The sequence below is a fragment of the Lethenteron reissneri genome, unplaced genomic scaffold, assembly GCF_015708825.2.
Source record: "Lethenteron reissneri isolate LAM-NWPU_2019-01 unplaced genomic scaffold, ASM1570882v1 scaffold_136, whole genome shotgun sequence".
NCBI classification, from domain to species: domain Eukaryota; kingdom Metazoa; phylum Chordata; class Hyperoartia; order Petromyzontiformes; family Petromyzontidae; genus Lethenteron; species Lethenteron reissneri.
This window is the reverse complement of record NW_026891069.1, coordinates 65,720-89,065: the sequence shown is the minus strand read 5'-3', so window position 1 is coordinate 89,065 and position 23,346 is coordinate 65,720. Positions and strand designations below refer to the sequence as shown.

At 49.8% G+C, this 23,346-nt stretch overlaps 1 protein-coding gene across 1 annotated transcript; it reads right to left on the bottom strand.

Annotated features, from left to right (window-relative positions):
• Window positions 1-207: 207 nt before the first annotated feature.
• LOC133362075 (uncharacterized) lies at window positions 208-22,683 on the bottom strand. Its single transcript, XM_061581038.1, has 9 exons — window positions 22,380-22,683; window positions 19,692-19,820; window positions 19,066-19,179; window positions 15,971-16,060; window positions 15,453-15,508; window positions 7,214-7,508; window positions 5,196-5,471; window positions 4,319-4,497; window positions 208-2,242 (listed from the first exon to the last, which is right to left on the bottom strand). The coding sequence occupies exons 2-9, from the start codon at window positions 19,783-19,785 to the stop codon at window positions 2,078-2,080; spliced, it is 1,269 nt and encodes a 422-aa protein (XP_061437022.1). The 5' UTR covers window positions 19,786-19,820; window positions 22,380-22,683; the 3' UTR covers window positions 208-2,077.
• Window positions 22,684-23,346: the final 663 nt, after the last annotated feature.

Genomic DNA, 23,346 nt, shown 5'->3' with positions numbered 1-23,346 from the left:
CGACAGCAAGAAGGACAATAACCCGATTCGGAATACAATGAATCTTAACAATATTTGTAATGTATTAACTATGCCTTGACTCGTTATGCGCTGTTGATACGCTAAGCAAAAGGACGCCAACCAAGTGGAGGATAATCATTTATTGACAACCAACTACAACCAAATTTTTACTTAAAACTTTTCGTGACTGCAGGAATTCATATTCTTGGTTCTTTCGGTAAAGTCACATAGATAGAAAATAAACATTAAAATAATTTTTTTATTTTAGATTTTCTATCTGCGTGACTTTATCTGAAAGAACCAAGAATACAAGTACAACCGACTCTTCGAAACGCTCGGCAACAGTAATAGCACACTTTTACATAAGCTTGTATTTGACCAGCTTAACTCAGCCAAACCCGCGTGTCGACAATCACAGAACACCGCAGCAACAAAACGGATACGGAACGACGCGACGACCGTTCCGAGCAACCCTTACACACACTCCTCTCCTGGGTGACGGGGCAAAGCAGCAGAAGCCCAGGGGTGTGCAAATTTGCTCCCGAGGTCGCGTACAGCCAAAGGGGATACCCCCGCCCCCTATCAGGACCCAACGGTAGTGGCGCACTCCCAGGATTCAGCACGAAGAAATCAACCTCGGCCTTGATTTGCGCTTAAGACTTTCGTGACTGCAGGAATTCATATCCTTTGGTTCTTTCGGTAAAGCCACGTAGAAAAAAATAAATAAATCATGAAATACAAAAAATTTGCCATCATTTTTATTTAATTAAATTTTCTTTTTCTTTTCTATCCACGTGACTTTACCGAAAGAACCAAGAATATTTGATTTGCGCTCAACGGCACTCTTATTAGCTCCACGCAATGGCGGAGCCAGGATTTTCAGGTAGGGGGGGCAACCCCTCCAGCAATGAAAAATGATAGGAGTTGTTAGATAGTAAGGACTTGTCCCTTGCTTTTTATTCAACGCGTGTGCGGCGATGGCACAGCCATCGATCGAGGGTCGATTTTGAACCGTGTGTGATCGGCATCATGCTCGCTGAAGGTGTTTGCCTTCAGGGAAGTCGTGTTCTGTATACGCAACTGCGCACAATTCTGCGAGTCACTTATAACCGCTTTGCCGTTACTTATCGCCAATGATGGACTCAGACTATTGTCCTATCATCTCATAGAGGCCCTGGCACAATAATATGCTACACAGTGGCAGTGGGGGTCGCAAAATGCCGATTTATTACTAATAAACCCCAATGATCCGATCGAAATTGGGGATTTTGATCGGATCATTGGGGGGGCACATGCCACCCAAACCCCCCCCCCTCCCCCCCACTGGCTCCGCCAGTGGTTCTGACCCCGTGCCCCTACTGGACGTTTGTGAAAAATAGCTTGATGGCTCAGGGGGTTTCTCCTCCAGTATGAATAAATATTCAGATTTCTGAAATTGAGGGTCACTTCAGCAGAGAAGAGCTGGGAGGAGTTCTTAATGGAGGCGATGTCTTTTTTAAAAATGCAAGCCTTATTTGTTAAATTACATGGCCAAGCAAGGGGCGAGAGGAGCGGGCAGGGGTGGGAAGGGACAGAGGAGGGAATTGACGATGTGGGACTCTCATTTGCACTTCCTGGATGCGTCTTAGCATGTGTGCTTAAGGGCCATCTTAACGTGTATATGCTAAAGGAAATCACTTAACAAGCGGCAATAAAATTACGACCTTGAATTGCAGAGGATCACAGTGAGCTGGTGCAAAAGGTAAAACTATTTTTTTTTTAACAATGTGGGACTCTTTATTGCACTTCCCGATGCTTCTTAACATATGTGCTAAAGGACCATCTTAACTTATATACTAAAGTGCCATCTTAACGTATACACTAACGTGCCACCTTGACGTATATGTACTAAAGAACCATTTAAACGTGTAAATGCTAAAGGACCATCTTAATGTGTATATTGCTAAAGGAAATCATTTAACAAACGCCGATTAAATTACAGCCTCAAATTGCTTAGGATCACAGTGAGCTGGTACAAAAGGCAAAACAAAATTAGATTGAAAAAAAGATCTGAAATGTGAATCTGGCTTAACAAAGCTCACATGTTACGAAAGATGGAGTTAAACTTGGGGTGTTGATCTCGAAGTCCCCAAAGAACCTCCAAGAACAGCCTGGGCTTTACCCGGCTCTTCCCCAACGTGAGCTCTAACACGTGCTTTGCCGCCACGTCCCGTCCGTGTTTGTTCTCCATTGCTCTCAGGTCCTGCAAAGCATCACGTCGTCGCTGCATTAGTGTACAAACATAAACGTCATTCTAAAGCTAAACTAAAAACTTATTGTTATTTTGCCCGGTAAGGCCCAGCTGAGATGATCATCGATTATCCCGGCGCACGGTTATCCGGCTGCTTCCAGCATTATACGGCAGTCCAGCGGACGATCCGAGGAAAGCGGCAAAACCAGTTCGGCGATCATCAGACACACGGTTGTGTTAAAATGAGAGCGTAGTAAGTATATATTGAGTCACTATGGCGTCTAGCGCCAGCTACTGGAAGAAGAGTGGTAATGTGCATGTTGGCGTCTTTTTCTGGCACCGGAGTGTATATAGCATAGACACAGCCCTCAGGGGACATGCTTCTGGTGGTGGCCAGAAAGAGGGAACTTCAGGACATCACAGTCTGGGTGAACCTGAGAGGGCACGTGACCAGGAGAGGGTAGCGAGGGGGGCCAAGTGACATAAGGTCCAGAACCTTCTAGTAGGATCTAGATGGGGGTGTGGCCTAGGGCGGAGCCAGGCCACGCTCAGGGGCACAAAAGGGAAGTCCCGAGCGCCGATCCGGGCTGTCTTTTATAATCAACCCGCCGTGCTACGTTTCTTTGGTTGTCACTCTTCGGACGTTACGCTCAGCTTCGTGGGTCAGGCAGTGCATCACTGACTGACCCAGTTATCTAGTTACCGCATTGTGGTCTAAGTTACTCGTTATCCCGTACGTTTATGCAGTTACCCTGTTGGGGTGTTAGAATAAACGTGTTGCCTCCAAGTTCAAGTGTTTGTCTCCATGGAACCCACTACTCGTAAATCTCCACATGCAGTGTCTTCGAGATTAGAGTGGTAAATACTGTACGGTAGATACAATAACTTTTAACAGTAGAATATTTATTTGCGTCTATTTGCATGTTTATTTAGACCAATTTCACATAGTAAACTAAATTAAAAACACAAACAAACATATACACAACACCTAAAACATAATGTCATGCAATAATGTGCAAAGATACGATATTTTAAATAATGATGACGTAGTAATAATTATCCGGCGTTTTTTTTTATTCTGGTGCCCCCTTCCCCCCCGAAGACCACCGGATAATCGAGGATCTACTGTAGCTCTCTTTTCATAAGTGACCTGGCCACAAATGATAGCTCAACGAAGTGGCTTATCATGTGGAGATTTCTAGATGCCATATAACTTGAAACGCATGTTGATTCTAAATGTGGAGAGAAAAGCTGGAGGAGCCGGAAAAAAAATCCACGTGACCACAGGGAGAGAGACAAGCAAACTCCAATTATACAGCAGATGTCAGGGTCGGGATCGAACCCACGGCCTCCTGCATACCAGGCGAGGTGGTCAACATCTCATCACCGTGATGATGAGAGAGACATGCAAACTCCAATTATATAGCAGGCATCAGGGTCGGGATCGAACCTAGAGCCTCCTGCATACCAGGTGAGATAGTTAACATCTCATCACCGTGATGATGATGAGAGAGAGAGGGAGACATGCAAACTCCAATTATACAGAAGGTGTCAGGGTCGGGATCGAACCCACGGCCTCCTGCATACCAGGCAAGGTAGTTAACATGTCATCACTGTGATGATGATGAGAGAGAGATATGCAAACTCCAATTATACAGCAGGTGTTAGGGTCGGGATTGAACCCACGGCCTTCTGCATACCAGGCGAGGTAGTTAACATCTCATCACCGTGGCACTCATACCATTCTTACCTGAAATACCTACAAATGACCCAAGTGTCTCACTTTCCATTCCATCAAGGATCTTATGTTATATCTTATGTTATTGCAACCTTTTGGTCACGCAGATGAGTGGTTTATTGTCTCTCTGTGTTTACCTGCTGAGAATAATCCTGTAATGGTCCATCTTGCACAGTCTGTAGACTGCATTATCTTTGATCATGAGCATGAGCACCCCTTAATCCGCATTAACTGAATGATGACGTGTCTTTAACAGATATCAAAAATGAACGAGTTAAAAAACTCAAGGTTTCAGCGAGTGCTCACAACGTCTTGAGCCTCCGCTGTGAAAACCAAAGCCAACACAATACCTGTGCGATGGTTTTGCTGAAGTAGTTTCTTTTTTCCAGGCAGGTGAGCAGGGGTTCCAGATCATCTTGTATAGCTTCGGATATGTCTTTCTTGTTGAAGCGAATATGGCCATATAACCCTTTGTCCTTGTACTGATCCAAAAACAAAGGGGCCTTGGTCAAGAGCATCTTGAGGAACCCTGAAAGACAGTGAGTAGTGGCGATTGAGGATTATTGAGAAGAAATGAAAAGTACGATTGATGCACGTGGTGGCGCACACCTCTAGTCCAGCACTTGTGAGTGGACCGATCTCCATCTCTTTCATCTGTATGGGATAGAGCATTGCCCCATCGCGCACACAAGTGGTATTTTTTGCTCCGGGTGTTGGAAACTATTCTTTGTTGTTTCATTTTGCTGGGATGTATTTGTCTTGCACCTAGCAGTAAAACTACAAACTATGTAAGGGATATGGGACCTTTTTACCAGTATCAAATCTATGAGAAACATATATTTGGTGTTTGAACATCTTAACACCTGTTTTATTTCCACAAAGGGAAAAACCTATTCTTATTTTATCATTTACGGAATATGTTGCCGACATTTCAGTTGCTTTGTCCAATCGCTTGCATGATTGCATAATAATGAATGATACATCGACGGACAATCCTGTAGATGCTTCCACTCGTGGTATCGGCAAATTGTGCACGAAGGATGAGTTGAATGAAACAACAAAGAATAGTTTCAAGTGAAAAACTGATCCGCATGGGGCTCATTCCCAGTCGACAACAAGAGTCACACAAAGTAGAATCATTTTAATGCAGACGTCAACTGGGAGGGAGTCATAACGTGGATGATATCTGTGGGAAGTTTGAAGGTGTTCAAAGACGTTTAAACTCACTGAGGGAGCTCAGCCACTTCTTGACGTCGGGGTACTTGTTCTTCACGATGTGCAATGCAAACAGCAGCTTATCGCAGTCGTCGTTGCCCCGTCTGATGAAGAAGTCGAGCAAGATCTCGGCATGGTCCTCGTCGCTGTTTGCCGATTTCGTTTTGGCTATGATGTCGCCTGGAATCATAGACTGGTTGATGAGCTGCAGCAGAAGGTGTCGTGGGTTCACGCCGATCCAAGCCTTCAGCTGTGGCTTGGCTTTTGTAACAGCCAACACTGCTTCCCCTGTGACAACGGAAAATGCAGTGTACAGGCAGTCCTCGACTTAAGAACGCCTGTTCTTACGAACACCACCTGCAATTACGAACACCACCTGCACTCACGAACAGCACCTACACTTATGAACACCACCTGCAATTCCGAACACCACCCACACTCATGAACACCCGTACTTATGAACACCCGACTTACGAACACCCGCACTTACGAACACCCGACTTAAGAATGGCTCCCTATTGGTCAACCATGTTATATATGCTGATGATCTGGTGATTGCTGCTCACTCAGAGGAGGAGTTGGAGGCACTGCTGCTGAACCTGGAGTGTGCCACTAATAGGTAGGGCCTTACCATCAGCCCCACCAAAATTAAGCCCCTGCCTGGGTATTTTGTACCATCAGACACTCCACCCCACAACTCCCAATTGGTGATGGGGCAGTTGTGGAGAGAGTAGAGAGTTTTCCATACCTGGGCAGTGTGCTCATGACCGGCTATGGTTTGACAGCAGAGATCTCACTTCGAATCAGTCGAGTGGAATTATCTTTTGATTGGCTGCGCAACAATGTGTGGAAGTTACCTGGTCTGTCGCTCCGCACGAAGCTTGATGTCTTCTTGGCCACGGTCATGCCCTCCCTTCTCTACGCTTGAGAAACGTGGACCCCCCTAATGGAACATCTTCCCTGGTTAGAAACATTAGACTGGCCTACAATCCATCCTGGGTTTAACCAGGCTGGATTGCGTGAGGAGCTCACAAATCCTTGAAAGATGTGGACAGAGTCCCATCAGTGAGCTCCTCTGGCAGGCAAGGCTGCGTTGGCTGGGTCATGTATCCCTCATGCCCAGCAACCGCATCCCTAAACAGCTTTTGTTCGGCTGGATAGAGGGGTCTAAACGGGTGCAGCACTGGCTAGAGAAGAGATGGAGTGATATGGTACAAGAGGATGCAGAGCTGAGTGGACTTGTCAATGACTGGTACCAGCGGTGGAGGAGGCTCGTGAAGGACGCTACTGGAGGCAGTCGCTCTCCAGCAACAACGGAGGGCAGAGGAGTGACGCTCACAACAATGAGCAGAGCGCCGGCGGCTAAAACACAGCAAGTTGGAACAGTAGGGTGCACAGGTGGTGCATCGGCCAGTCGTCTCAGTCAGTCGACCCGTGGCACCTGCTGGGTCTGTCCCGTGACCTGCCAGCGGGCGTTCGACACTTGACATGGCCTTAACATGCACATGGCCTGGCACAAGTGCCGTGGAGACGTCAACGCCACTTAGTGGCGAGTGGCGGTTGTTGTTGTGTGTGTGTGTTCAATTGTGGTGACTCATTGTCACCCTTTCGACGAACATGCCAGCATCAGGACTTAAGGTAAGTGAAAATATAACAGTATTTTTTCCTATTCATGTTACGTTTCATTTACCATATAGTATTTATTACATGCAAATGTAGAATATTTCTTCTTTATGAGTTTAACAATGCTTCCTATTTTTTCGTTCCGTAATACGTTTAATAAATTCTGACCGTATGGGCATTTAAATACATTTACATTAGTATGTTCAGACCTACGAACCGTTTTAAATTTCCAACGGGTCTCTGGAGCAAATCATGTTCGTAAGTCAAAGGACTGCCTGTAATTATACTTCTTTTTTATTAAAATGAACATTAAATGATTTAATTTGAGCACCGTGTATTTTAATTGACAATTCGAAGCAATTTGACGTGATGTTTATTGTGGTGAATAGTTGAAGGACCACGCATACCCTTTTCGTTGAACATCTTCCACAGCTGCAGGTAGTTTTTTCTAACGGCGTAGAGAGCGTTCCAGAGCCTGAAGTACTCCTTCCCTCCCTGGTTGAGGAAGTGGTGAAGTAGAAACTCCACGCAGTCCTCTCCACCCTTGCTTTCGGCCGTGCTGTAAACTTTCCGTGTGATTGTGCAGTTGTTGATCAGATGCTCCAGGAGAGGGGTCGGGTTCTCACCGACCCATTCCTTTAGCTCCTCTGCGTATTCCTGCATCACCCCCCTTACCGTTTCATCAGCAATGTCACCGTCTGCCTGTGAATTACAAACATAGAACTCTCACGGGGATGCCTCCAGCAGTCCTAAAATCCAAGGTTGCCTACTCGAGGTGGCTGAATAAATAATCGCGGAATGTCACTGTGTAATGCCGGCCCTAGAGAGGCACAGTGTGCGGTGTAGCGACATCGCAGACACCACTCACGTGTGGGTGCAGTACCGGGCCCTAGAGGGGCTCGGTGAGCGCTGATCGACAGCGCTGGATGGCACCGCGATCGGCGTGCAATGCCGGCCCCTACAGGATGGGGTGCGGTAGTGCTGGCCATGTGAATGGGGTTACTAATGACCCCAGAGGACACGTGACCAGTTAAGTCTACACAGGGCCCCCAAGTGGGGGCCAGCGGTGGTCACGTGTCAGGGTCGAGATCCTGCTCGAGGTTTCGAGAAGGTGGTCGTGTCTAAGGACGGAGCAGGCCACGACACAAGATATAAGCCGGGCCCCCCAGAGAGACAGGCTGATGTTGTTCATCCTAAAGAAACCTACGTTCTACGTCACTACAGAGTGTCCAACACATGGACCTGGACCCAAGCTGTGGTCCAGTCCGTCGTAGCTAGTCATGTTGTAATTAATTTATGTAGTTAGCCTGGTGGTCACCACCATAGGTTGTTATCCTATTGTAATAAAAGGACTCGGACACTTCCTTCTGTCTTCGTGTCTTTTATTGGGTTCTCGTCTTCACCCACACGGCACTCTGTTATAACTCTGTATTTGTAGCCCCCGGCTATTCACTGCTATTATAGCTTCTTCTTCCCTCTGACTCTCTGCTTCATCTACTGTAACCTCCTCCCTGCAGACTCGCTGCTACCTCTATGCAGACTCCCGCTGCTACCCCTATGTGCAGACCCTCTGGCTGCCACTGTATGCAGACCCGCTGCCCACTCTCTCTGTGCAGCCCCGCTGCTGACTGCAGCCTCCTCGCTGCCTCGGGTCGGTCACCGCTGGCCAACGGTGCCGATCCTCGCTCCCCCCGTATTCGTGGCGATCTCGCCACACTCCGCTTCGCCCTTCGTGGCCTCTCTCTGTCCCTGGTTCCCCGTCACTGCCTATCCTCTTCCGGTTCCCCTCCTTCTATAGCTCAACCCCTCTCCCCCCACGTGACCTAACTCCTCCCCTCATGACGGCACCTCCGGAGGGCCGTTTACGCCCGCATTACATCACCCTCCCCCATAAAGAAAATCCAGCCGACCTCGGCTGAATTGCAACCTGAAAAGCAATGCGGGTGTAAAGGGCCAATACCTAAAAAGACACGAAGCATGCAAGAACAATATAACAATGAACACAACACAATCTAATGAAACGTGAGGGATTTCGAGCGAGTACGGGCAGCCGGGCCGTCCCGGACGGTCGGCAGACCACCCGCCGAGCGGGAACGTGGAAGGGTTTTAGGGGCGACGGGCGCAAGTTCTTCCGTCGCCATTGGAGGCCCGCCACTGTCCCGCTCGCGTCCAGAGACATCCCGTACTCGCGTCCGCGGAGGGATAGGAAGAGCTGCAGGTCCCGTGGGTTCTGCGGCTCCAGTCGACGTCCCACGAGCGGAACGTCCTCCCTGCGCTGTCACGGCCGGCTTGTCTGTGAAGGGTACGACAGGCGCTCTTGCAAGGTCAGCAGACACAGGCAAGGGCGAGTCGGCAGCAACAGACCCCGGCAAGGCAACTTCGGGAGATGACGCATCCGGCCGCGGGGCAATGTATGGCTTCAACCGGGATGTATGCACGAACCAGCGCCGTGAACCAACCTGAACACGCGCCGACTGTGGGTTGGGAACCTCAATGAGGCGGACCGGACCCTGCCAAGGTCTATGTAATTTAGGAGAGGTACCTGGCCGCACCTGTGGGCAATGAAGCCAGGCCAGGTCCCCCTTTTTCCAGGGGCACTCCCCCTTTGAACGTCGGGCACACCGCTCATTCCTGGCCTGAGCCTTGGCAGTAGCCATGCGGGCACTTTCCCTCGCCTCAGCGACACGCCGAACGTTGTCCTTAATATACTCAGGAAGAGGGTTAACAGGCCCCCTCGCGCCGGTTCCCAACTGTTCATTAATCGGCGGCACATTCTCACGGCCGTACATAAGGAAGAACGGCGAGTATCCAGTAGCCGCGTGCGGCGTCATGCGATACGCCGAAAGCACCCCAGGGATATGCAAATCCCAATCAGATTGATTTTCCCCGACTGTATGGCAGAGCATGGCGGACAGAGTCCGATTCAACCGTTCCACCATACCATCCGTTTGCGGGTGGTAGGGGGACGTCCGTATCTTTTTAGTTCCAAGAGCCGCACACACCTCCCCCAACAATTTGGACGAAAAGTTACGTCCTTGATCCGTAAGGAGCCTCTCCGGCGCCCCTTTGTCCATTACATACCCAAATAGAAAGGCGTCAGTGATAGACGCCGCTGACTGGTCAGGCAAAGGCCAGGCCATCGGCCAGCGAGAGAGGTACTCAACCCCCACCAGTAAATACTTATTTCCCTTAGCGGATGGCGGAAAGGGTCCCAAAATATCTAACGCCACCAGCTCATTAACCCGAGATACTTTAATCGATTGTATCGGCGGAACATATGGATGTTTAGGCGGTTTACGGCGGGCGCAATCGGGACACGCGCGAACGTGACCGACGACATCCGTCGTCATGCCGTGCCAATAATAGTCTCGTTGCAGCGTCAATAGGGTTTTCTGCACCCCCAGGTGTAAAAGTGTGTCACAGTGCAAAGATCTAATCAACTCATACCGCAATGACGCAGGCACAACGAGACGCCAGTGTTCCTGTATCCCTTCCCTCCACATCAGTAACCCATCTCGGAGAGCAGTTTCCGAAATACCACCCGCACCGACTTCCTTACCCGTCTTCTCCGTTCGTTTTCGTAACGACACCAAAGAATCGTCCAACATTTGCTCCCGAATCCACACAGACCTTGGAAGACGCAAAATCCCGTCAGCCGGTCCCCCATCAACCGGTCCCGGTGTAAGCGGAGTTTCGAGAACATCCACTGCCAGCGCGACAGGCTGAGGGGGGGGCTGAGTCGGTCCACACCTATGCGTCCCCGACGCACACGCACAAGGGGATTGTTGCGGCAACCTGGACAGTGCGTCCGCGTTAGCGTGACGCACACCCTTCCGATGGTGAATTTGGAAGGAGAATTCTTGCAACGTGTCCAGCCATCTCGCCAATTGTCCGGATGGCTGGTCCATCTTAAGAGCGTACTGCAAGGCCGCATGGTCCGTGCGGACAATAAACGACCGACCGTACAGATACGGTCGAAATTGTCGGAGAAAAAACACAATAGCCAAAAGTTCCCTGCGAGTGACGCAGTAACGGGTTTCCGCGGGAGACAAAACCCGACTCCCATACGCCACCACACGCTCAACACCACCTTTTGACTGGGACAACACCGCCCCAATACCAGTGTCACTCGCATCAGTATCCAGAATGAAGGGATGTTCAAAATCCGGATAATCCAACGTCGGCGCAGTAGCCAGTAAATCGCGCAGGCTCCGAAACGCCGCCTCCTCCGGCGGTCCCCACACAAATTTATGCCCCTTCCCAGTAAGGAGATGCAAAGGCCTGGCGATAGTAGCGAAATTCGGAACAAACCTCCGATAATATGAGGCGAACCCCAAAAACCGACGCACATCACCCACCGTGGCCGGGGTTGCCCAATCCCGGACACACGCAGTTTTCTCTGGATCCGTGGCCACCCCGTCCGCACTAACAATATGTCCCAAGTATCGAACGGAGCGTTGCAGTAGATGACATTTCTTAGGCTTGAATTTCAAATTAGCAGAACGCATTCTGGCAAATACAGCCTCCAACCGCAATAAATGCTCATCAAATGTGCGGCTGAAGACAATAATATCATCTAAATAAATGAGACATGTCTCCCACTGCAACCCCGTCAATACCAACTCCATCAATCTCTGAAAAGTGGCAGGGGCTGCATTCAACCCCATCGGCAGACAGTTAAATTGGAACAACCCCTGCGGCGTACGGAAAGCTGTCTTTTCCCGCGAGGGCTCGTCAAGGGGGAGCTGCCAGAAGCCCGAAGAGAGATCTAGCGTTGAAAAAAACTTAGCCCCTGACAAGGCGTCGAGAGAATCGTCCATACGCGGCAGGGGATACGCATCTGCCACCGACACTTTATTCAACTTCCGAAAATCCACACAAAATCGTAATTTACCATCCTTTTTTTTAACCAACACAACAGGCGCGCCCCACGGGCTATTAGACGGAGATATAATATCCGCTTTCAACATGTCTTCCACTGCCCCTCGAATATGCTCACGCTCAGCCGGACTCATCCGACGCGAGTTCAAGCGGATAGGGGCAGCGTCCCCCGTGTCGATATGATGAGAGAGCAGCGAGGTGCGTCCCAAGTCCAAATCGTCCGAGCTAAACACATCGGAATAGCTCGATAATAATTTATGAATCGCACAACGCTGCTCGGCGGAAAGGGCCGAATTTTCCCCACATAATTCGGCGATCCAACGATCATCCACCCCTCCATCGTGTGAAACACCACCCACCAGCCCCCCGTCCGGCAGGTCACTCTGAGCCGTAAACGCCGTAGTGGCGTGTGCCACAACGGTACCAGCCGGCACACACACACTTTCAGTACTCGCATTTAACACCTGCAAAAACGGGCGCTGATCCGGACGGACAATCGTTTGCGCCCCCACCAGTGCCAATCCGCCCGTAACAGCGGCGGACGGCGACAGCAAAATCCCAAAAGCACCCTGCCGACCCGGAACCGGCTTCCGGTATCGTAGGGGAATGAGCATCTGCGAGCCAGGTGGAATATCAACCGAAACTTCTGATAACGCCTGCACCTGGGCGACCGGAGCCGGTCGCCCCCAGGTGGACTGTAAGAACGCCAATTTGCGGCCCCCTGGTAGTTCAATGCAATTTTCATTGATTCTAATTAGAATGGGCATCTTAGCCAAAAAATCCGTACCCAACAGGCAAGGAACCGCCAGGGACCTCGAAATTAACACAACGCCCGAGGCCGAGACACCCCCGATTGAAATGTTAGCGTCCACCTGTCCCACGATGCCCATACTACCCCCGTTCGCAGCGATGCAGGAAGCGTAAGCCGGCCTCACGGCCCCCGGTGGGATGTTCAAAAGATGGAATATCACATCCGAAATAATGGTCGCGGACGCCCCGGAATCCACCAAAATACGTACGTCCACCCCTTGGATCGACCCCGGTACAGTGGACGAACCGGTAGCGGCCGCGACAACCCGCCGAGCCAGCTTACGCCACTGCGTTATCGAGCGACAAGGCGCAGATACTGGCCTCCCGTATTTTACAACATCCGCGTCGCATAACAACGGCGATGAGTGAGGTGTCAGGCCTTGCCGGGTGTCTGGTGCGCACCGACTTGCCTGTGCCGGAGGGTCTTTCTTTGGGGCGTCCGCTGTCGAGGCCTCCTGCTGGGGCGGCCCCGGAACCCGGGCCCAGCAGTCCCTGGCATAGTGGCCCCGACAGCCGCAGCGGAAGCAGTCGACGTCGGCGCGGCGCGCAGCGGGCACCCCGTCCCGACGCGGCCGCGCCGGCGGCGGAGCCCGCGGCCCTGGCCCGCTTCGAGCCGGCCACGGAGTGGAGGCGGCCGACAACTCCTTTGGGCCGGTCGCATCCGGCACGTACACGGCCTTTGTAGGGTCCCACCCTACGGCCCCCCCATCGACGACAGGACCGCCCGTCCACGCCGTGACTTGTTTCCAGCGGCGGAGATTGAACTGGGCGTCCAAACACTTGGCCGCGGCCCGGGACGTGAGTTTTTCGTGACCGCACGCCGGCATAGGAATGCCCAGATCCTGGGATAACTCCAACATCTTCCCCAAGATGAGAGGTTCCAGCAGGTCAGGCTCCGTCTCCGGGTAAGCGGCCATAGCGAGTTCCAACACGGCGCCCCTGTACGCTACAGGCGACTCCTCCGGTGCGCGTTGCCGCTGCACGAAGCGGCGATGGGCGTCATCCGGTGGCTCGTACGCGTCCGCCATTTCATCGAACACCCCACGCAGAGTTTTCTTCTTCGCAGCTTTTATAGAGCGAAAAAAACGAACGGACTCATCATCAAGAAGAGTCGGAAGCACCTCCAGTGCCTCAGCGTCCGTCCACCTTGCCGTACGTACCGCCGCCAAAAATCTACAGGCGAACGCACTCCAATCGCCCCCGATGGAGAACTCTTTGACGGTTGTAAGGTGACGACTGTGGCCCCTTGGCCTGCTTCCGTCCGTCGCTGACTCTTCCGGCGGTAAGTTCAGCAAGGCGTCGCAACGCGGTGTCGCCAAGATGGCGGACGATCCTCGCGGCGGCCCCAAAATGGCGGCTTCCCGCCTTGTGGCCGATGGCGGCGCCATCGAAGACAATCCGGGCTCCTGCCGATCACCACCATCCCCCTCCAACGCCGCCCTTGGCGTGACAAGGTCACACAACTCAGTGATGACGGTTTTAAGAGTCGCCAGCTGCTCCGCCATTCGGGTCCATCTTAAATCTTCGTCCTTCAACGCAGACGGGGCGGACGCAGCGGCAACCTCCTCGACACCCGGGCCCTCACGGATCTCTCCCTCCGCCGAAGTGAAGCCGACCTCAGGAGGAAGATCGTCATCGTCCGATGATGAAGCCGACGCCGGAGATGGGATATTCTTTTTCCTCAGTTGTTTCGCCATGCCGCTTCACTTCTGACTCCAGTGTAATAAAAGGACTCGGACACTTCCTTCTGTCTTCGTGTCTTTTATTGGGTTCTCGTCTTCACCCACACGGCACTCTGTTATAACTCTGTATTTGTAGCCCCCGGCTATTCACTGCTATTATAGCTTCTTCTTCCCTCTGACTCTCTGCTTCATCTACTGTAACCTCCTCCCTGCAGACTCGCTGCTACCTCTATGCAGACTCCCGCTGCTACCCCTATGTGCAGACCCTCTGGCTGCCACTGTATGCAGACCCGCTGCCCACTCTCTCTGTGCAGCCCCGCTGCTGACTGCAGCCTCCTCGCTGCCTCGGGTCGGTCACCGCTGGCCAACGGTGCCGATCCTCGCTCCCCCCGTGTTCGTGGCGATCTCGCCACACTCCGCTTCGCCCTTCGTGGCCTCTCTCTGTCCCTGGTTCCCCGTCACTCCCTATCCTCTTCCGGTTCCCCTCCTTCTATAGCTCAACCCCTCTCCCCCCACGTGACCTAACTCCTCCCCTCATGACGGCACCTCCGGAGGGCCGTTTACGCCCGCATTACACTATTAAGGGGCAGTTACCCCATGTGTAGGTGTTAATAAATGTGTTGCCTCCAAAGAGTACGTCTGCGACTCTCACTACAAATGTATATGTTTGTACCTTGAACTTTTCACCGTACGTAGCCAACCGTGCTAATCGGAGGTGCAGGGGAAGAACAAGAATCTAAACACGGCGTTGAGTCTATGGGCAGTGTTTGAGTCTATGGGCAGTTTTGAGTCTATGGTGCAGACGCGACCCGGCTATCACAAATAACAGCTCAATGAAGTGGCTTATCGTCATGTGGATATTTACGGCAGGAAAATAATCTAACCGCAAGTTTCTAAATGTGGAGGGAAAAACCGGAGTACCCGGAGACAAATCCACGTGACCACGGGGTTAGAGACACGTAAACTCGAAATATACAACAGGCGACAGGGTCGGGATCGAATCCACGACCTCCTGTATACAAGGTAAGGTAGTTAACATCTCCCGCCACGTTTTTCGAGGGTCCAAGGCTGCATGGCACGTGTTGCCACGCCTCTCCCAATGCCCATCGTAGTCCACTAAATCGCAATTATTTGTGCATACAATTTTCCCACAGTGATGTGACGATACACCACCGCGGGTCGGACGCATTGTATCACTTATTGTAAGCTCGCTGGAGCCACCATGCACGCCACTGGAGAGTTCCTAATCGATGTCAACGTCGTCCGCCGTTACCTGGGTCCCGTGCTTTTCGACGACAAGGAGCGGTGCCGCCTCTTCGTACCCGGCGCCTGTGAACGCATCGCAGGGAGCATTACAGAGATGCAATGGCAATGGCAAGAAGTTCGCTTTTGCTGTCGCGCACTGCTTTCAGATGCGCTGCTTCTGCGGCCGTCTGGAACGCCTCCTTCCGATATTAGGAAGCCACTGGTAGCGATGCACTTTAAATCATCGTCGAGATTGACAAAACTCATTTCTTTTAAACTGCCTTTTGTGTATAGTTTGTTGTCCGTCCCCTCGCACCTTTGATTAGCCACAATATGGTGCAAAAATAAGTCCTACACACATACATGTGAAGCTTTAAGAGATAATATGACTATCATATATAAAAAAAATTAATTGTAATCATTGTCAAACCAGTAAAATCACTGTGCGTGTGTCTGTTGAGCTTCTTTTGTCCCACTGTACATAGCGCACCGTAGCTAATCGGAGGTGCGCACCGGTATACCGCTGATCTGCTCAATCAGACTTACGAGAGAGCTTCTGTCTCCGTCTATAAACGATGAGGATGGCAGTTGTAGCGATCAGTGAGAGTGCAGCGATGCATCCCAACACGATGGTTGCTGGTAATGAAAAACAAAAAACAAGGGAAAAACAAAACATCAAATCAGTTCCGCCGATCTATGGATAAAAAAGCGTGCTGAAGACAGTCAATGTGAGCATTCGAAAACGGCCCGTGATGTGCATGGCAGACCTCGACGAAAGCAGGTGTTACGTTCCTCAGAAAATTCCTCCCAAAAAACGCATTCTGACGCAATAATCGACCTCACGGTCCATAAACGGTCACGCTTCTCCCCTCTTGGTTCAGCAGGCGATTTTCATCGCCTGCTATTGCACTATGTTGAGTCGCTCTCTCCCTTTTTCTTGGGTGTGCGTGTGTGTTAGGAGAGCGGTAGTCTAGTAGGGTTTTGCGCTACGCTGCGCTACGGACCTGGCGACCCGGGTTAGATTCCCACTCACGGCCAACACCGGTGTTAGCGATGATCTGAACCGGTCCTGGGCATCCCCTAGGTTGACTCAGCCTTAAATTAGTACCTGGTGTGGTGTGGGAAGGTTCCAGAAGGAAAGTAAACGACATTGGAATCTGCCGGAAGAATCTACCGGGGGAAAGTGCTGGAAGTTACCAGGGCGTGGCCGAGCGGGTGTATAAGGGGGAGCGAGGCCCTCGATCGGGGCGCTGGCTCGGGGACTGAAGGATGACTGCAGGTGGACGACATCGGCGCCGACTGTCTGAGATCTACATGGTGGAAACCACCAAGAGAGACTGTCTTGAGATCTACACGGTCTAAACCATCTAGAAAGACTGTCCGAGCTTTACAGGGTGGAAACCATTAAGAATGACTGTCTGGGATCTACATAGTGGAAACCATCAAGAAGGACTGTCTGAGATCTACATGGTGGAAACCATCAAGAAGGATCTACATGGTGGAAACCATCAAAAAAAACTGTCTGAGATCTACATGGTGGACACCATCAAGAAAGACTGTCTGAGATCTACATGGTGGAAACCATCAAGAAGGACTGTCTGAGATCTACATGGTGGAAACCATCAAGAAGGACTGTCTGAGATCTACATGGTGGAAACCATCAAGAAGGACTGTCCGAGCTTTACAGGGTGGAAACCATTAAGAATGACTGTCTGGGATCTACATAGTGGAAACCATCAAGAAGGACTGTCTGAGATCTACATGGTGGAAACCATCAAGAAGGATCTACATGGTGGAAACCATCAAAAAAACTGTCTGAGATCTACATGGTGGACACCATCAAGAAAGACTGTCTGAGATCTACATGGTGGAAACCATCAAGAAGGACTGTCTGAGATCTACATGGTGGAAACCATCAAGAAGGACTGTCTGAGATCTACATGGTGGAAACCATCAAGAAGGACTGTCCGAGCTTTACAGGGTGGAAACCATTAAGAATGACTGTCTGGGATCTACATAGTGGAAACCATCAAGAAGGACTGTTTGAGATCTACATGGTAGAAACCATCAAGAAGGATCTACATGGTGGAAACCATCAAGAAAAACTGTCTGAGATCTACATGGTGGACACCATCAAGAAAGACTGTCTGAGATCTACATGGTGGAAACCATCAAGAAGGACTGTCTGAAATCTACATGGTGGAAACCATCAAGAAGGACTGTCTGAGATCTACATGGTGGAAACCATCAAGAAGGACTGTCTGAGATCTACATGGTGGAAATTCTCAATAAGGACTGTCCAAGATCTACATGGTGGAAACCATCAAGAGAGACTTCTAAGATCTACATGGTAGAAACCATCAAGAAAGACTGTCCGAGATCTACATGTGGACACCATCAAGAAGGGCTGTTCAAGATTAATCTAGTTGAAATTACCAGGGTTGCAGATAGTCATAGCCTTGTGAAACTTATTAGTCGTACTCTCGCCTTGTAATGCGTTGGCGAGAAATAAATCATCTAGGAAATGGAACCTGTGTGTGTGGGTGTATGTTGTGTAGGTGGTGCATCCGCCAGTCATCTCAGTCAGGCGACCTGTGGCACCTGTTGGGTCTGCCCCGTGACCTGCCAGCTGGCGTTCGACACTTCACGTGGTGTCCTTAACGTGCACATAGCCTGGCACAAGCGCCGTGGTGATGTCACCGCCACTTAGTGGCAAATGGCGGTTTTTGGTGTTGGTGTGTACGCTCTTTATGTTTTTAATTTCACCCCAACTCTTCCCACATCGCGGCGCTCGTGCCCAGTGCTCAGCCCTGACACGGTCACTTGAACATTGATGATTCGCCATCGAGGCGTCTGCATCAATGCACATGCTCAACGGGTGGACGGTTAGATGCATGCGCCAATGTGTCTGCGCCTGAACTCAAGTGTTACGTTATCGTGCAAAAAAACTGTACGTGATAATTAAATCGTCTTCCGCAGTCGATTCCCTTCACACCTTCCAACGGATGCAGCCCCCTCACGGCACGACTCATTGACGCGAAGATTACAAGAATATTAGCAGCGTCGAATCACGTGTAGACGGAAAACATCACCTCCCCACGTGTAGCCGGACAGCAGACCTCACGAGGCACAACCGCGTACAGCCGAACGATGCGTTCGATAAAAGCCGCGTCGGGCAAAGTTTTTTTTCCGGTGCAGTGAAACGGCCCCTTTGTAAATGGGTGATAAACCACTCGTGATGTTCATCGTAGCGACGACGAGCGGCAGAGGTGTTATCGTGATGCTCTCGATGAGGCTGGGAGTAGACGATGTATGCATTGTTGACGGCCTACATTCGACCGTCATGGAAATCGGAGCGGAGACATTTGCCGCCGAAGGCGGAGCTGTGGTGCGATATGCCGTAAGCCCATGTTTCGTGGTTGTTACTGGTGTTGTTGAGTATGACCACCTTTGACGTCACAAGTTTAGTCAGGTGCCGAATGAGGGAATAGGCGACAGTACGTATGTTGAACTTCTTTTGCAACGTACGTAGCCAACCGTGCTAATCTGAGTGTGCGGGGGGAGGAAGACAACAAACACGAATCACAAGAAGCAATTCTACAGACGACAATGATAGAGGTGTTGACCGCGTGGTAAGTCACCTTGGCTGGGCCCTTCATGAACACAGAGCTGCGAGCCAGGGTCTCTCTTGAACCCCTCCTTGCACTGGCACACGGTGTCCTGGGCCAAGGAGCAGGCGTGAGCCACCTCCTCATCTGCAAATGGGAAGCGAGTCTTCATCGGTCTCACACACATGGACAACATGACCTGGTTTTGACAATGCCCGTGATTTGTTTTTGCTACGATAGCAATGTCACCTCTCAAAGCCTCACCCTCTTAACTACATCGGCCATTCCCTTCCTCGTCAGTCCCCTCGCCCCTCCACTCCTCCCCGTCCCTCCTCTATAGCCCCTCTTGTGACCCCTCTTATTTATTGAATTTTTCTCTCTTTTTTTCGCCTTTTGCAATATTTTTTTCTCCATTTTTTTCTTTCTTTTTGTCTCTTTTTCTATCTTTTTTTATTTCCCTTTTCTCTTTCTTTATATTTTCTCATAGTTTTTTCCTCTCTTTTCTTTCTTTCTTTTTATTCTCTCTTTTTCTCTTTCCTCGTTTTTTCTTTCCTTCTCTTTTTTGTTGCGTCGTGTTTCGTGCGTAGCGTAAGACGACGCCAAAATGTCACCGCATCCTCCATTGTGATTGCGACGGCGGTGCGAGTCGTTCCTGTTACCTGGTCCGCAAGCCCCGCACGGCATGCACGTCTTCTCCTGGTGCTCTCGGTTGCTGAAGGTGCCCTCAGGGCATAGCTCACACAAGGAGTCCATGCCATCGGCGATGCAGTCGACATTGTTGAATGTCCCTATGAAGAGAAACATGGCAGTGTGCTTTGTGAACTTTTCAACTTTTTAGATGGAAAAACTACGTAGCTCTTTGTCAATCTACTTCTGCATATATTTCCAGATGCCCAGTTTGTCATGGGGGTTAGTGAGGGAAAAACGTATTTGATCCCCTGCTGATTTTGTACGTTTGCCCACTGACAAAGAAATGATCAGTCTATAATTTTAATGGTAGGTTTATTTGAACAGTGAGAGACAGAATAACAACAACAAAATCCAGAAAAACGCATGTCAAAAATGTTATAAATTGATTTGCATTTTAATGAGGGAAATAAGTATTTGACCCCCTCTCAATCAGAAAGATTTCTGGCTCCCAGGTGTCTTTTATACAGGTAACGAGCTGAGATTAGGAGCACACTCTTAAAGGGAGTGCTCCTAATCTCAGCTTGTTACCTGTATAAAAGACACCTGTTCACAGAAGCAATCAATCAATCAGATTCCAAACTCTCCACCATGGCAAAGATCAAAGAGCTCTCCAAGGATGTCAAGGACAAGATTGTAGACCTACACAAGGCTGGAATGGGCTACAAGACCATCGCCAAGCAGCTTGGTGAGAAGGTGACAACAGTTGGTGCGATTATTCGCAAATGGAAGAAACACAAAAGAACTGTCAATCTCTCCCGGCCTGGGGCTCCATGCAAGATCTCACCTCGTGGAGTTGCAATGATCATGAGAACGGTGAGGAATCAGCCTAGAACTATACGGGAGGATCTTGTCAATGATCTCAAGGCAGCTAAGGACCATAGTCACCAAGAAAACAGTTGGTAACACACTACGCCGTGAAGGACTGAAATCCTGCAGCGCCCGCAAGGTCCCCCTGTTCAAAAAAGCACATATACATGTCCGTCTGAAGTTTGCCAATGAACATCTGAATGAATCAGAGGACAACTGGGAGAAAGTGTTGTGGTCAGATGAGATGAAAATGGAGCTCTTTGGCATCAACTCAACTCGCCGTGTTTGGAGGAGGAGGAATGCCGCCTATGACCCCAAGAACACCATCCCCACTGTCAAACATGGAGGTGGAAACATTATGTTTTGGGGGTGTTTTTCTGCTAAGGGGACTGGACAACTTCACCGCATCAAAGGGACGATGGACGGGGCCATGTACCGTCATATCTTGGGTGAGAACCTCCTTCCCTCAGCCAGGGCATTGAAAATGGGTCGTGGATGGGTATTCCAGCATGACAATGACCCAAAACACACGGCCAAGGCAACAAAGGAGTGGCTCAAGAAGAAGCACATTAAGGTCCTGGAGTTGCCTAGCCAGTTTCTAGACCTTAATCCCATAGAAAATCTGTGGAGGGAGCTGAAGGTTCGATTTGCCAAACGTCAGCCTCGACAACCTTAATGACTTGGAAAATATCTGCAAAGAGGAGTGGGACAAAATCCCTCCTGAGATGTGTGCAAACCTGGTGGCCAACTACAAGAAATGTCTGACCTCTGTGATTGCCAACAAGGGTTTTGCCACCAAGTACTAAGTCATGTTTTACAGAGGGGTCAAATACTTATTTCCCTCATTAAAATGCAAATCAATTTATAACATTTTTGACATGCGTTTTTCTGGATTTTGTTGTTATTCTATCTCTCACTGTTCAAATACACCTACCATTAAAATTATAGACTGATCATTTCTTTGTCAGTGGCCAAACGTACAAAATCAGCAGGGGATCAATTGCTTTTTTCCTCACCGTATGTCACCATACTGTGGTGAACGGTAGTGTAGCCGCGCTACGAACCCGGTGGCCCGAGTTCGATTCCCGCTCACGGTCGTCACCGACGACAATTATCTGAACTGGTCCTGGGCCTCCTCTAGATCGACTTAACCTCAAATCAGTACCTGGTGCGGTGTGTAGTAAACATCGCCACTGGGGAGACAAAGGTGATGTGGTGCTGGCCATTTACCCCCTCGTGTGCCGTGCCGGCCTTCATGGGTGCTCGCTAACAGCACTTGCCCCAACAGTCTGTTCAGGCTATAAGGGGGATCTTTGTCTTTGTAAACGTTCTTTACCAGTCTGCTCAGTGCGGGTTGGTGAATGGGTAGTGGGCCTTACTTGGTAAAATAAAAACATAGTTTAGTTTTAGTATGGGTGTCTATGAGTGGGTCTCTGTGGGTCTCCATGAGTGTGGGTCTCTATGAGTGTGGGTCTCTGAGTATGGGTCTCTGTGGGTATCTGTGGGTCTCTGTGGGTCTCTATGAGTGTGGGTCTCTGTGGGTCTCTATGAGTGTGGGTCTCTGTGGGTCTCTATGAGTGTGGGTCTCTGTGGGTATCTATGAGTGTGGGTCTCTTTGGGTCTCTGAGTGTGGGTCTCTATGAGTGTGGGTCTCTGGGTATCTTATGAGTTTGTAGAATCACGTGTTTATAGTATTTGGCTGTTATGAATGTTCACGCGATAGGCCACTTCGCCTCGCTTTCATTTGTGATGGCCACGTCGCTTCTGACAAAAGGGCCGCATAGCTCAGTGCGGGGCCTTTACTTGGTACAATGAACACAAATAGCTTCGTATTGGTTGTGTTTACTTACCTGGGCGGCAGAGTCTGCAGCAGACTCCGCGGTGTGTTTTGTAGAAGCCGCGATCGCATTCTTCGTCGGCCAGAATAGCAGCGGCAGAGATGATCTAAACAGAGAGGGTGTAGGGGACAAATCGGCGAATTTGGGTGTAAATTGAAACTCTGGTCATCATCTGCGCAGCGGCGGCGGCTTTGCCGTCGAACAAAGAAGGTGGTCACCGCATTCCGCGGTGCTTTTAGATGCACTTCTGCGGTCGTATGGAATGCTCTTTCCTTCCAATAATTAGGAAGGCACTGGGAGTTATGCAACTTTTATATCATCTAGATTGACGCAATCATTCCTTTAGAAGTGCTTTTTGTGTTCAGTTTGTTGTCCTTCCCCCACACCTCCGATTAACGTGGTTGGCTACGTACGGTGCCAAAGAAGTTCAACACACTACACTATACATGGCAATGCACGACACTATACACTACTACACAATACACTACAATACACTATATACGACAATATACACTACACTATACACTACAATGCACACTTACTTTACACAACACCACTAGAATGAAACCTCATTTATTTTGACCTGAGTTTAAATTTATTTAGAACTGAAACAATTAGAGTGCCAGAAAATTCCAAAAGGTGTGTTTTTTGGCATCCTCTGGTCTAACACCGTTTTGAGACTAGACTCATGTAGATCTCAAACAGTCTTTCTTGATGGTTTCCACCATGTAGATCTCAAACAGTCCTTGATTGTTTCCACCATGTAGATCTCAAACAGTCTTTTTTATGGTTTCCACCATGTAGATCTCAGACAGTTTTTCTTGATGGTTTCTACCATGTAGATCTCAGACAGTCCTTCTTGATTGTTTCCACCATGTAGATCTCAGACCGTCCTTCTTGATGGTTTTTATCATGTAGATCTCAGACAATCTTTCTTTTGGCATCCTCTGGTCTAACACCATTTGAGACGAGGCTCAAA